At 44.0% G+C, this 15100-nt stretch overlaps 6 protein-coding genes across 6 annotated transcripts; 1 reads left to right on the top strand and 5 right to left on the bottom strand.

Annotated features, from left to right (window-relative positions):
* Positions 1-9102: 9102 nt before the first annotated feature.
* On the bottom strand, positions 9103-9285 carry CCR75_004983 (uncharacterized protein; the record flags this gene model as incomplete). The annotated part of the gene is made up of 1 exon (XM_067963068.1): positions 9103-9285. The coding sequence occupies one exon, from the start codon at positions 9283-9285 to the stop codon at positions 9103-9105; it is 183 nt and encodes a 60-aa protein (XP_067820367.1).
* Positions 9286-9762: 477 nt separating this feature from the next.
* On the bottom strand, positions 9763-10015 carry CCR75_004984 (uncharacterized protein; the record flags this gene model as incomplete). Its single annotated transcript, XM_067963069.1, has 2 exons — positions 9763-9924; positions 9953-10015. The coding sequence occupies 2 exons, from the start codon at positions 10013-10015 to the stop codon at positions 9763-9765; spliced, it is 225 nt and encodes a 74-aa protein (XP_067820371.1).
* Positions 10016-11343: 1328 nt separating this feature from the next.
* Positions 11344-12348, top strand: CCR75_004985 (uncharacterized protein; the record flags this gene model as incomplete). The annotated part of the gene is made up of 1 exon (XM_067963070.1): positions 11344-12348. The coding sequence occupies one exon, from the start codon at positions 11344-11346 to the stop codon at positions 12346-12348; it is 1005 nt and encodes a 334-aa protein (XP_067820372.1).
* A 26-nt stretch (positions 12349-12374) lies between these two features.
* CCR75_004986 (uncharacterized protein) lies at positions 12375-12688 on the bottom strand (the record flags this gene model as incomplete). The annotated part of the gene is given in 2 exon segments (XM_067963071.1): positions 12375-12554; positions 12566-12688. 2 exon segments carry the CDS (start codon positions 12686-12688, stop codon positions 12375-12377), a joined length of 303 nt encoding a protein of 100 aa, XP_067820369.1.
* An 11-nt stretch (positions 12689-12699) lies between these two features.
* CCR75_004987 (uncharacterized protein) lies at positions 12700-13459 on the bottom strand (the record flags this gene model as incomplete). Its single annotated transcript, XM_067963072.1, has 2 exons — positions 12700-13060; positions 13188-13459. The coding sequence occupies 2 exons, from the start codon at positions 13457-13459 to the stop codon at positions 12700-12702; spliced, it is 633 nt and encodes a 210-aa protein (XP_067820370.1).
* A 1225-nt stretch (positions 13460-14684) lies between these two features.
* On the bottom strand, positions 14685-15005 carry CCR75_004988 (uncharacterized protein; the record flags this gene model as incomplete). Its single annotated transcript, XM_067963073.1, has 1 exon — positions 14685-15005. One exon carries the CDS (start codon positions 15003-15005, stop codon positions 14685-14687), a length of 321 nt encoding a protein of 106 aa, XP_067820159.1.
* Between the last annotated feature and the right edge of the window lie 95 nt (positions 15006-15100).

The following is a 15100-nucleotide window of genomic DNA, read 5'->3' as shown; positions in this document are numbered from 1 at the left end:
CTCACATCTGAAGCAGTGTGAAGTGGACTTGTACTGAAACAGTACAAGTCGCAGTGCCCCGTTACACTAAAAGTAGGTAGTAAGTAATATCTTATCTGGTATAGTGACGCACAAGCGTAGTACAGCATAATAACATGACATTATAGTGTACGTAAGCTAGGTGAAGAGTATGACTGAGGTAAAAAAGTTAATGGCTGTTGTAACCCGAGCCAAAGTTGACGACTTAGTATAAATTGTAATTAGGAAAAATAGTATAGGAATTTAAACAGGCGATGTCAGTTACGGAATCATAAGCATCGTGTAGATATAAAGTGCACGTTGTTATATATTTATTATATAGTGTGTTAGCTGGGTGTCTAGCATTAGAGCTGGATGAGCTTAAAGTAGAACGCTTTAATTCTTCTAATTGTAGTAGTACCCTCTTTTGCTTTATTATATTCAATGGATAAAATAATTGACCCCATTATTACATTTAAATTAATTGGTAGCCAATGGTATTGGAGTTATGAAATATAATATTAGTTAATTATTTTTTCGATACTTGCATTTTTAAAACCAATATTTAAACAGATTTTTGTAGTTTTGTAGTTTCAAATATATTTTTAAAGTTTAATTTTGTTAGAAGATTAAAAAATATTTCGATTGCAAACGAGTTATGTTTGCCAATATTCTTTATTAATGTTAATTAGTACATTTTTTTTAAAATTTTATACATTAGTACCAACAGTATTTCAAATTCTAATTGATCGTAAATTTCATAAGGCTGCGTTTTACGTAAATCCCAAGCTATACCTCAACCTCTTATGTGCAAGTATTTGTTATGGTGGTATATCCACCAATAACAACGTCAAGTCTATTGTCTGCTTTATTAACGGGCACAGCTGTAACGGGGTGTCTCATTACATAAATATTGTTTTTTGTAGAAAGGAATAATGAAGGAACATAGAATTGTTGTCTTTCAACAATATACTTAACTTTTTAATATTACTATACACGGTAATATTGTAGCAGCTACGCGTCAATTATTTTATTAATTAATTCAAGTCTTGAGATCAACCCCGCCGATTGCTGTTAGACGCGCGAATGGGTGGTCATAATACATTCTTAGGTTATTATATTCATTCAGTTAAGAATATTGCAATACATAGGACTTAATTCTATTAGTTAGCTACTTCTCACTGTACAAAACATTCTCAGTAATGAACTTCATTTGCTAAAAACTCTTTGCAACTTTAAAACCTTTCTCTGCTCGTCGTGTACGTGAAGTATTCGGAGACACCGCACCTTCACTACTATCAGTAGTTCTTAAAGCAGTACTAGCGCAAGGTACCCCGTCGTAACAAAGCTGTACGACGTCATTACACCAATAACTTGTGCTGAACCTCTCCGGTCGCACAGACCTTAGGACTTTATGCTTATCACTAAATTTGCGATTAATTGCATTCGGAGCAATGCATGAGGTTTGCATTAAAAAGGTGCGTAATATCTCTCGCGCTGTTATAATTCGCCATTTGCCTATGTAGCATACAACGGACTTAATTCTTCAGCGGTTTCACCGCTTTAATGAAGAATTCCGTTCTATCAATATTATTTCCTGTAAGAGGAATAATTATCATTATTTCCTATGATGGAAAAAATTAAAGAAGCACTAAATTTTTATCTTTTTTAAATTTGACTTAATAGTTCCAATTTAAAAAAAAATATGGTAATATTGACGCAATAAGACATTAATTATATTGATTGGTTGATTTAATTTTAAATCAATCCCGCCAATCGTCATAAGACACGATTGTGTGGTGCGCAAGTTGGCGCCATACGTACTTAGCTATCAATATAATAGAGTCAGTTGAAGATAACAGACCGTTGCGAAGTTTTTATTAAACTAATACAGTTTTTTTCTATTTTAATGCCTAGAATTAACCTTTGGTAGCAAAGACCTCTTGGCTACTTAGAACCTTCCTCTGCACGTCGTGTACGTGAAGTAGTCGAGGCACCCACCCTCACTGTAATCAGTGTAGGTTGACTAGTACTGGTATCAGTACTAGCAAAACGTGCCTCTTTGCACCTTGGACTTCGTAGTCCGTTAAACGGCCCACGCACGTTCCACCCAACAAGGACATGTTGAGTGAAGAAGGAGGAAGCTTTTAAGTTCCTCAAGAAGGCTATCACGCAGTGCGTGAAAGGTTCGCTTATTTGATTGACCTTAAATGGTGAGCGATCGAACGCATGAGTTCGGTCAAAGCCGGGTGAGCCGTTGGCGCCATGCTGTTCCCTCTGAACAAAGGTGAATAAAATGCGACCATAGCCAAGTCCATACAGCATGAACTCGACGTGGCCCAAGAAAAGTTAACCTTACTAATCAGGAAGGCTTTCAACTCGCAGAGGCGTTGCGCCAAACAGTTAGAGCTGTGAAGACAGTAGCAATCACATACTGCTATCGAGCCGATGCTTTCGCGTCGACCCGAAAGCTTGAAGATATAGATTTCTAAGTTTAAATCAGTCGAAGGCGACTCCTTTCTAAGATATTTCGTTGAATTAGACGATGCCATTGAAGCTTGCCACATCAATGACGATGCGACAAATGTAAAGTTTGGCATGTCCAACTTGACCAGACATGTCAAATCTCGGGACTCAAGCTTCACGAACCATATGTATGATGTCTTTTACAAACGTTTGAGCCGCCAAGTGCCAAATTTAATGCTCGAGCAGGGCTCCTTGATTTGAAATAGGGCAAGAACTATCTTCACGCTTATGCCCAGCACACGATACCTTGTAAGTTGAGTCGTGAGTAAACCTATTGATGAACAAACACAGGGTACTGTGTTCATCAAAAGTCATGCGGATGGTCTCGTCAAGACCTAGCTGTTCCATTCAGAAGTAGAGACGCTCGGCCAAGCTATCTCAATAGCGGAACAAAACGAGTTTAGCATGAAACAAGCTTTCGTCCACTCTGGTTCTTATCGTCCACCGAGACGACAATAGGTCGGAGTTCCGGGACATATGGACCTTTCGTATGCGGAGCGAAAGAAACCTCGCTTTCCAAGTCACAAACAATTGAAAGATGCAATCGTTGCCAAAAATGGGCCATTACGCCTATGAGTGAGTGCTCCACGCTCAGTGCCTAGAAACACTGAGCAAAATTATCGACCTCCCGCTTAATAGCGCGGAGACAGCAACGTCGAAAGAATTTGCAAGCTCACTTACAACCATTAAGTTTGACTGCCCCTGGTGATGATAGCAACCTCATCACCTTGCAAAACAAAGTGGCAAATATAAAAGCCGCAAGCTGACAGCTTCACGGTACAGTGCAGCTTCTAGTAATGCGAATAATTTATTAGATGCTTATGTTTCTACTGTGGAGGATGCGTCACCTCCTACTCGAATTGGAGGTCACTGGTCCAAGTTTCCTGCTACTCCCATTGTAGGTGACTGGCACGAGTCGGCGTCATTGCCCGACTCTGTGGCTACTGTGAAGGCCTCCGGTTCACTCGGGCTAACGTCCGTTAAACTTACGGGTCATAAACGTGACATTCAGAGAGGTGATGACAAAATTGTTTGTTTCGTCGGATCACTTTCGTGGAAAGTCATCTTGTGGTGACCCTTTGACAATGATGGTTCTGGTGATATCAGAATGCATCCCCAGGAACGCAGTGATCAAAATGGTCACTTCGATAAGCACCAGGGACGAAGTGATTTTAAGGATCACTCCGAAACTAACGGTAGAATTACGTTAGCATGAATCAATGGGAGAGGGACTACAACGCTTCGCAATTCGCTCCCTAAAAGAAACCCTGGTTGTTCTCTAAGATCAACTTATATTGTTGGTCTGGTATGACCGACGATCGCTACCAAAGTCCGTTATTAGACTCATCCAGGCTTCACAATTATAGAGAGGACGAAACGCATAAGAATCTGATAGAATCCATCTGATGGATGGATTCTTATGCGTGAACAGGATATTTTTAAGCAAATTCTTCATCGATGCTTTTTTCCGGCATCGATGGTACATATTTAAGTAGGAAAGGATGTCACTCCTTTGATTCAAGCTTGGGAAGCATTCGTACCGAATGTGCAAGACGTATGCCGCAAGGTCTGGCTTATCAAACTGGATACTTTTCGTGACCAGTTCAAAAGACAGAGTAGTCGGTGCACGATACCAGCTGCACCGTTTGTCTAGAGGGACAGGGTAACCTTGCCTCTCGTGGGGGGACTCATGCCCATGCTGGTATAAGGGTGCGGATCATGCCTCTAAGGATGCATACTCCCGTATAGGCCCTCATTGGAGGACGCCCATCTCTTGTGGGATGCACGACGAATACGACAAACTTCAATTCTTTTACGAGCGCGGAAAGCGCTTGTGTTCTGATGGACCGTCTTTGGAAGAGGATGGTTCTCGTCGTACTGCTGGACAGACCCGCAACGTACATAATTAGCTGGGAACGAGGTGACTCGTTCGAACCCCGTTCACCCTTAGGTGGTTCAAGAAGCGTTCAACTAGGAAGCGCTTAACTTCTTTCCAGCAATGGATGTGAAGGTGAAGGAAATATTGGGTTCGCCTCATCCGCCGAACCCGAGTCGACATCGAGATTTGGATCACGTCCTCCGTTGTTTACGAAAGGACATCTAAGTCGGGCGATGACGCCGACTCGTGCCAGTCACCTACAATGGGAGTAGCAGGTGACTTGGACTAGTCACCTCCAATTGGAGTAGGAGGTGACGCATCCTCCACAGTAGACGCATTAGCATTTTGCATTACTAGAAGCTGCTTTACAGGTATGCACACGGGTTTCGAAACCTTAGCAAGTAAAAGTTGGACTTAAAAATAATCACAAGTGCTAATTTACAGTGAGAAATAATAGTACTCTCTGTCACTCTAGATCAGTCATGTTATTGAAGGGGGGTGAGGGTGATGCAACGGGGTGTCCCGTTACATAAATATTAATATTTATAAGAGAAATAAAAAAAATATTATTTGCTATGTAAGGAAACAAATAAAGAAGTACAAAATTAGGATATTCAATTGATTTTGACTTAATAGGCCCAATATTTCCAAATTTGGTCATTAAGGCATTAGTTCTATTGATTGGTTGATTGAAGGTTTAATCAATTCCGCCAATCATTACAAGGCACGATTAGGCGTCGCACAAGGAGGCACATTACATAGATAGTTATTAATATAATAAAGCCAGTAAATAGAATATCGTTATAGAAAAACTTAATATATTAATATACTAATTCAATTTTTCTTTCCATTCTCTAAAACCTAACAATTATCCTTAGCAGCTGAGACTTCTTAGCTTCTTAGAACCTTCCTCAGCACGTCGTGTTCGTGAAGTTGTCGAGGCACCCCACCTTCACTGTAATCAGTGTAGGTTGACTAGTACTGTTATCAGTAAGTACAAAAGGTTCCCCCGTTACAATGTCGGACTGTCCCTTTTAACGAGGTTGTTGTTGACGGTCTAACGTCAATAGACGATTTGGACGCGTCGAAAATGCTTTCAGTTCGAGCAGTATTCTCACGAAGAAGTTGTACCTCCTACTGCAAAAAAGCAGGTGATTCCAATGATGTTTTAGTCCCTTCCTGCGTTGCTCGACGAGAAAGGAAACTTTTCAGCTCTACGTGGAGATACTTTTAAAGCGACGTCGTCGCAAGGGTCAATCTCAGAACCTGGAGAAGTGGCTTGGGTAATTCTCTTCCAAAAACTTTTGGGAGCTTGAGGGAACTCGTCGAAAGGTTGGTCTTACGCGATTGACGTTCTTAAGCGACATGTTCAATGTTAACTAGCGACGACACTTTTCACCAATAGAGGTGGGAATGAACATATCCTCTGCCTCAGGAGTGCTAACTAGGTCTTGCCTCGTATTTTGGCCGACACGCCGCACTTATTTTGTGTTTGGCCATTAGCTTTGCAAAGTCAACGCAAGGCTTTTGTTCGAAATAATGTCGGCCGCATCAGCCAAGTCTTTTAAGAGACAAAAACTTCGTTTTCGTATCCCGACATGCTTGAATATATATAATCTAGAGTCCACAGCGCCAAATTCTGGCCCACAACCTTCCGGAGACGCTCTTCGTGTGAATCGATATCCATCAAGAGTTTTTGATATCGCAAAGGCATTAGCCCGATTAAGAGCTCGCCCCTACTTATGAATTGCTTGCTCTTACTCTTCATCGAGCAGATTCGTTACTATGCTGGGCTATAAGCCCGATGTCATGTGTATTGCGGTCAAAGTATTCTCGACACCACGTTCTAGAAACGATATCGGAGCCCGACGAAATTCTTCTTCACGCCGAATAGCATGTCGAGATAACTCCCTATTCCTCGGCGCACTGTCATCTTCGTTAGAGGGTTATCGCGCTCAACCAAATTGAGCCTACGATCTTCTAACGATTAGCGTCGAACGAAATTGTTCGATGCCCGTGAATCGACTTGTGACTTAAGTGGCAACTTATTTGCCACTTTGTGTTGTAAGGTGGTGAGGTTACTATCATCACCAGGAACAGTCAAACTCAATGTTTGTGTGTGAGCCTGCAAATTCTTCGACGCTGCTGAATCAGTAGGGCGCTCCGCAACTAACACAAAATAAAAATAAACAATTACATTTTAAGGCAGGTGCCCTTCCTGCCTTTCTTGACGCGCCAATGACATTGGACGCGGCTGCGATCCCGTCTGCAGATGACGAAGAACCTAGAGTTCCAGGAACCTCACTCGTTCGAGCAGTTCCCTGTTCGACTGCCGAATCTCGCTCGCGGTCTTCTTCGCCTGTGCAGCACGCTCTAGAGCATTCTCAGCTTCTAGCTGAGCGTCGGCAGACTTGTTCACAGCCTTATCAATATCGTCCTGAGCAGGAGCCTGCGTTACCATTGCGAGGGCCCACCACCGCTTGTGGATTCGAAGGTCAGGTTCGCTGGATCCTGGATCGTATTTTGAGTCACGACGACCCTCCCCGCGAGCAGCACCGTCAGCTCACGAAACGCGCGCGATTTTAACCGCGCGCAAGTATCGCTTATGCTGGCTTGGGTTCCCACCAGAGCAGAATACGTGGTAGCTGCGCTCCTCGCTTCTTCGCAACGTTTTAGACGTTGTTCGGGCATAGGAGTCCATGGATTCGACTGCCCCAAGGTGACCGCAGACGAGTTTGTTCTCGTGGTGAACGAAAATGCTACGGCGACCCAAGCCACCGAGAATAGTAATTGTGTCGTGATTCACGGCGGTGAGAATGCAAACGGTGGCGAGAACGAGAACGTTGTGGTGAACCTGTATCACCACGACCACGAGAACGGGACCTCTTTGAGTATCGCGCAACAGGATGAACAGACGAATGTGTCGCCGCCCTGCGCTGGGCATTCAGCGGAGATTGACTTCGCTGCCGAGAGTGGGGACGCCAGCGAGGCGCACCACGAATAACTGCAGTCCGCCTTTCGTAAAGACTGCGTTCGTACTTCCCGATCCAGGCTTGCTCGTGTTTGCTGAGTGGATAGTCAGCGGGGTGTCTTTGCCATTGGTCACGAGATGGACTGACACCGATCCGAAAGAGTGACACCCCTCGTTCACGTGGCCATAGCAGATTCGGTCCTCATTGCAAGCGTTCCCGCATCATTTTTTGCGTAAAGCGCCGATTGAGTTACCGGCGCGAATATCCTCTCGGTTGGTAAGCCATTGTGGAAAGCTCCTTCCATCCTCGAGCATTCCAACGCCGGATGAATGCGCATCAGGAACTTTGCAAGGCGTCGTACGCAGCGTTCTCAAGACTCTTTCCGCGTAAACCGCGAAAACGCCGAAAGAGTCTTGCATCGTTGTAAGCGACTGCGGGGTGTGAGCTCCGGACGAGTCGTACAGCGCCCAAAAGATGAGTTTTTGGTCTGTCACGTGATGGTCGCACTCCAGCTAATGGTTCTTGGGAATACTGTGGAGTTGTTGATCATGCAATTCGTCATCGTGTCTTTAGTCGTGACTATTACACTTTCGACAAATGAGCACTCACGGTTAGGTAGTGTTATTTTGAGATGGGGGTGATGTAATGGGCCACATTAAAGGTTTAACACAAAAAAATAAACAATTACATCTGTAGGCAGATGCTGTGCCCGAATAAATGGCACAGCGTAACAGCTTATTAGTTTTTCATTATTGGCTATCTAAAGATCCAATTTGGGCCAATGATAAATTACCTGAGAGTAAGTGATTCTCGAAAAGCTGAAACACGTTCGTACTTACTCCGATTAGAAATCTTGGGAAAGATTAAACAAATTTCAATATTTACATGATACCTAGTACTTAGGCCGAAAGCTTCCTCAAGCGCTCGTGTTAGCTAGTACAGCATCAAGTGCCTTTCTAAGGCTTGCGCATTGATCTACGAGAGAAAAAAAACTCTCTAAGGTATATACTCTCGGCCACTAGTTGCCACTTGGTTCTACGAACCCTTGAATCTCTTGAACTAGAATTTAACTTGTACAACGCACTGAGTTGTTGAACCTATTAGTTCTATAGAACTATGTGACTCTCGGATTAAAATTACATATAATTTTTCCTCTGATTTAAGGAGCGAGATAGCTCCGCTACATTTATCCAGGCCTTTCGAGCACAAGTAGCTCAAAAAGGCTTGCAGAAAGGCAAGAAACTGCTACCACGCCTCACTGGCCGAGCCCTGGTGGACCGCCGGATTTACTAGCACAATGCAAATAGCGCGCAATAGGTTTTTAACATCAGAAAACAAATCTGTTCAGATGAATTTGGCGGAGAAAGCTCTTAAGGTTGCTTCAGCAGTGGGGTATCCAGCAGCCCCAAAATGTCCAACGATTTAAACTCAAAAGTGGAGTTTGAAAGCGTCTACTGGAAGCAAAATTCTCCTGTCACTGCCGCGAAGAACACTACCAGAGTCTGTGACGAGTTCTTGGGGAGAAACAGACAGCGTTTGTGCAACCTTAATCTGCTCGACTGTGGCCAAACAAATGACTTATCCAACTGCGGAGAGGATGGGAGCGAAACCAGACGAATTGCAGCTACAGTTTTAAAAAAGGAGCCATATCGGATAGTAAATCGGCCCAGACGTTAAGATCTCTGCAATATCATGAAATTTGAAGTCCAGCGACATTAACGAAAGCGATCAGCGATGCAATTTTTTATCAGCTGTGTACTCCGGCACAGCAGATGACACTGTTGTTGGAGTAATAATATAGCGCGAATTCCGGTGGTCGTGTAGAGTAAACCCGTCCGGTCGATATACAAGATAATTTGCGCGCTTGCACGTCTCCGCAATGGCGTATGCCTCCTTCTCAATTATCGCCATCGTTTAGCACCTCCTGAAAATGTACCACTGAGCATCATTTTAGCGGCTCATGATGTGATCTGCAAAGTCACGCTGAAGATGTATCGTCGGCAGCGTAATTGCGTTCAGCTGGTTGCGTAACTTAAGGCCTAGTGCCCAAGTTTCGGCACGACCTGCCAAACTTTCAGAAATCTGCGCGCGGTGAAGCGTAGCACCAGATGGCAAACTCGTTTATTTTTTCAGGTCCGATTGCAGCTCAGCGGCAGCCGGTGCACAATAATCTAAACGAACGGTCGCCTCTTCTCGCTTGCCATCCTGGCAAAGCGACTCAAACATCTGCTAATGTACTCAAATGTGCAAACGCCTGCTTTAAACACTCTATTTTTTTACCAGAGACGACACGTCCGCACCATAACGCCTCGGTCAAAAAAACTTGCAGTTCTTTGGTTGAGCTTCAAACCTTCTCCTCGCTAATAGAAAGGACACGTCGAAGAATCTTTAGTAGCTCCTCCGACGAATCCGCATAACCGAGTAGGTCAACGATCCAATAAGAACTTCATTCTTAAAAAGATCTTCAAACATGGCTTGCACCGTTGATTGAACGCACGCGACACTGCTAGTACCACTTATAAGTATACGAGTTATAGTGATAACAGTATCCTCTGTTAAATATGAAAAAAATTCTGACAGTTGACTGCAACACCGGGCTACTTAAACGTTTGAGAAACTTTAGTAAAAAGTAAGCCTTCATGCCTCAAAGGCGATCAAACTCCACCTCCAAGATGGGCACCGGCATTACAGCTGGCACCACCCGCTTGTTCGGCTCCAGAGCATCAACAGCCACTCGGTGACTGTCTCCTTTAGGCAAAATATGGGGGGAGAGCACCACTCGCTGGCATTGTTGCGATAGCAAAGACCGGCATCCAGCAACAACTTGACATGCCGAGCGAGTAATTCTCTGTTTACAGCGGAGTATCGGCGCGCTTTACAGCGTACCGGCGTTGCACTTGGTCTCAAGTTTATTCGCATTGGTGGCATGTCGACAGCTGGATTACTTACAAGCGACATTCTGAAGACATTAAGCTTCTCATCCACTAATTTGCGGACTTCGTCGAGAAATTCCTCTGACGCCCTCTGTACTTTAACTTCCTCGATACCTGCGGCGAGTGCCGTCATGGCCTGATTGACCGCCGTAAGACCCAGCTCTTCTGGTGTCATGTCTCCCTTGTGATCACCGAAACAAAGATGCCTGCGCCAGATGCACCAATATCGCCCATATCATATTCAGGCTGTACTGACTGGGCAGTTTGGAAGGGTTTGTGTGGGTCGTATTCTAGGTCATTGTCGTCAGATGTGCTCTTGCTGCTCTTGAAGCTCGAGTTGTCTCTCATGCTGCGAATGCAATTTCTGGGACGTTTTCGCAGATACTGTAACGGGGTGTATCGCTACATGAAATGAACACTTGAAGGTTGTTAATTAATATATTATCTAAAAGGTAGAGATTTGGAGAGTATTACTTTACATGGTAATATTCCAAACACTTATTTATTAGTAGATATAGACCATTACTTTTACTTTCTCCGTGGTCCAGTCAGCGCTGGACGCGCGCAAAGAGAAAGACAGATAAGACTTTATTACATGTTTTGTATTAGCTTATAATTAAGTTTGTATTAAATAGATAGAACAGAAGAACTTAATTATATTAACTCAGTTTTTAATTAACCCTCTTTAAAGCAAGTATTTTAGAGAGTCTTCCTCTGCACGTACTAGTGTACGTGAAGTGACGTGAGGCACCACTCGCAATGAGGCAGTGCGAATTGGACTTGTACTGAAGCGGTGTCGTAATCTCGTGCTTATGAATATTATAGTATAAGTTAATAAATAGCAAGAAACGCTACAACGTGTTGAAGGAACACATGTATTAATTTGGACTCAAAACAGTAATCCGACATCTATGTCAAAAGACCAAATTACTTAAATCGGTTATTTCGTACACAGTGCATCGTTTAAAAAATTTCGTTTTTTTCATAATCTGAGCCGAGCTGTTGGTGGATAGTGATATTTAGCGAACTGATTGACATGGCACGGGGCAGCACGCAGTATTCGGCGCCAGAGTTAGTTACGAAAGCTGAATCGCTCGTGGATCAGTGTCAACCAGAGCTGGCCCTCCAATTCTATGAGAAGGCGTTGCAGCAGGATCCAGGTAACGCTTCGCTATTGGACTCAATCGGTGAGCTAAGTACAGAGCTAGACAATCCAGAACGCGCGCGGTCGGCCTTTCGGCAGAGCGTTCAGATCTCCCCATCCCAAAACCCAGCCAAGTATTTCTATTTAGCGCAGCTAGTCACGGGCACGGAGGCTGAGCAATATACGACACAGGGCATCGCATTTCTCGAGCAGGAGCTGCAGCAGCATGCGGAAACTCACAATCCTGAGGTGATTTCAATAAAAAAAAAAATCTGTGATGCCTACTGCTCGTTGGGAGAGCTTTACATGACAGACTTGTGCGATCATAAGGAGGCCGAGAGCCGCTGTGAGATGTTTTTTGAAAAAGCAATGAATTTCGACATTGGGTTGCCCGAACCCACGCAAGCGCTTGCTAATTTGCGACTCGTTCAGCAAAGAAAAGAAGAGGCTGATGTCTTGCTAGAGGATACGTATCGTCGTCTTAATGAAATGTGCGACGTTGAAAGCTTGCCGTCCCTAGATTTTCGAACAGCCACAGGCAAAATGCTCATCGAGGTGGAGCGATATGAACAAGCGTGTGACATCCTTGAAGGAGTGATGCAAGAAGACGATGAGAATGCCGAGCTTTGGTTTCTTGTTGGCACATGCTACCGAGCCATGGATGATTTGCCCAACGCGCTCGAATTCTTTGAAAAGTGTCTTGCAATGCTCAGCAAACTCAAAAAGGAACTCGGCGATGAATTTCACTTGCACGACCAGCTCGAAAGCATAATCGAAGTTATCGACGCAATTAAAGCATCGATTGCCAGTTACCCACCCGAGCTCGATAGTGATGGAGAGGAAAGTGCTGATTGTGATGCTGACGGGGTCGGACAGCAAGATGTAGAAATGGAATAAGCCATAGAATTCAGTTGTAAGAATTTTTATTGACCTAGATGTCGATCCACGGGTACTTGTGGCAACAGGATCGGACAACACACAACCTTACTGCTGCAAACGCCAAATATTACATGCCTTTCATCTGGTGCCAATTCTTGAGCCGCAATGTTTCCAAAAGCGTCTTGATTTAGTAGAACGCGTTGATCATTCAGCCCGTGTGCGCACTATTGCTAACAACGACTTTCGAGTACCTTGCACATATACTTAATGACGTCATGGGGCGGTCGCCTATCGGAAGCTTAGCCAACAGTGTGACATTCAGGTGGAATGAATAGAGGATTGCTACCCCCGTGCCCATCGACTGAAGAATCACATGACCCACAGTGGACAAGGCAAGTGAAATAACTCCTGGCTCAAGATGGCCAGAGATGGCAAAAGAAGCAGAATAGATCCATCTTCCAGATCGTGAATCAAGCATTCATTTGACGCAGATCCACAAACGCATACGCCACGCTCGTCCGATACCCGCACGCAATTAATTTGAGCATTGTGCCCTAGCAAAACTTGATCGGCCGCGTGATCATTGGCTTCAACAGGTTTGAGATTCAGTTTTGCACTTCTAAACAGTCTGAGATTGTCTAACAAAGTCGAGTTTTCGTGTGCCACATTCCACACAAACAAAGTTCCGTCTGCACAACCCAGGGCTAGCATCAAACCAGAATGGCTGGTGCTTACTCAGGTTACGAACGATTGGTGTTGCAACGGCCGATATAGTCCCCACCAAAACTCGAGCTACCAACTAGCTCTTTTGTTTTTTTTTACAATGGCGACGTTAGAAATTATAAGACTTTATATACCTTTGCAGAGAGAGCACGCCGTTGCTATCCATGTAGACGAGAAGAGAAGAGCGTGGAACTAATTCGATTAGATCGATGGGTGCATCATGGGGGACACTTGACACCGTGCAGTGGAGGTTGAATGAAGTAAGCGATTGCGTCTCTATGTCAAGCAGACAACGTGGAACATGAGATTCGCGAAGCAATTGGGATGGAGATTGTCCAAAATGAGCAATTTGAGATTGCATTGAAGACTTGATGACGCGGTCCGAGATGGAATTGACATTAACCATGCTTTCATATATGAGATAGAAAACACATTATTGGCCTCTACAGCTGCTGTCTCACGCTGCCTGTAACCAACGATCAAGTCGATGCATTGATCGACATGAGCTGAAACGTATTCGCTCTCTAGTGCCTGAAATTGAAAGTATGAACCAATTCAAATTCAATTATTACGAAATCATTTACAATTACGCACCACAAGATTTTTCAGCACAAACTCCTCCGGTTAACGAGCCCATGGAGGGAGGACGACATGATTTACAACTAATTCATTTGTCGAGTCCCCAGCTTAAGTCCGTTGCAATTCGCAAAGACTATGGCATATAAAACCATTCAGGAGTGAAGGCAATTACTCCAAGTCTCTGCGACAGAATGAAACAGGCGATCCGCGTGATCAAACTTCCCTCCTTGATTGTTCAGTGCGTACGAAGTTAAGTGTTCCAAGCGAATAGATAGTAAAGCACAGAACCGATGTTGGAATAATGTGACCCATACCTAAAATAAAATTAGAAGACCAAATTTGATGTAACTTCGCCAGATCAATATTTCAAAAGAGGTTTACCTACAAACTTTTTGGAATATCTGGATCCTCAAATGCATTAAATCGATCCATTTAAAATTTGAGACGATTTGGTTCCAGCGCCCCCATTGGCTTAGATAAATCTCTAAATGTATCCTTTCGACTGTAATCCAGCGTTGCCGAGTCGTAATCGGAGATAACCCATGAAAATAGAATATGGGATCTCTTGCAACTCAGCAGGTCGTGAAGCTAGAGATTCTGCTTCTTATGACACAGAGGTGGCAAGCAATGCTGATTGGAAGTTGAAAGCTTTTCTTGATCGGGAGGCATTACCCTCGGCAAGCTGCTTGCTGCAGAAACGTCAGCTGCGACTTCTGTTTGCTTTAAAAATTACTTAAGCTGGTGATGTGTTGTGTCATCTTTAGTGGCATCGCATCCTTTTGTTTCCTTAGCGTCGAGATCATCATCATCAGAAGCTTCACTAAATGTGCTTTCACTTTCTTCTGGATTAGGTAACGACCAAGTAATTGCAGCTCGCACCAGGGTGTCAGCAAGAAAATCGCTGTAATCTGATCCGGTATCGCTTAGCCAACTATGCTCCTCGGTCGTACCACCTCCAATTGACCGACGTAGATGTGTCCAGACCTCGTACTATCTGAATCGGTTAGCGACGATGCAGTGCAATCGGAGTTTAATTTACGAGTGCGATAGTCTTAAGTCACCATTTTGAAGCAAAGACGCATGCGAAAGCTGTTTTCTGTTAAATTCATTTTCAAAAGGCTTCTGTCATCGCCAAGCTTGCTGCCAGAGTCAAGTCGGGAATCGCCATCCTCGCCAAAACTCACTGAAGCCACACCTTTCAACAGCGATGATCTATCCTTTTGACTCGAAAGAACAAGGAATTTGTGCACACTGCTTGCGAACTTTTCCGAGCAGCGTTTCAGATCTGCAACTCGCAATTTACCCAACGTCTTTTGATTGCTAGCATCAGTGGCTTCAATTGCCTCGTTGTCACCAGTAAATTCCTTCTGCATAACTTCATTCCTAGCACTTCAGCTTGTATAGTGGCATGCTGCTGAATGAGGTATAAATTAAAATCTATGGTGTTATTTTCCATCGCGTATATCCA

Source organism: Bremia lactucae, linkage group LG1, assembly GCF_004359215.1.
Source record: "Bremia lactucae strain SF5 linkage group LG1, whole genome shotgun sequence".
Lineage (NCBI taxonomy): Eukaryota > Oomycota > Peronosporomycetes > Peronosporales > Peronosporaceae > Bremia > Bremia lactucae.
Note: the sequence above shows the minus strand (reverse complement) of the source record. Positions and strands in the feature narration are given on the sequence as shown.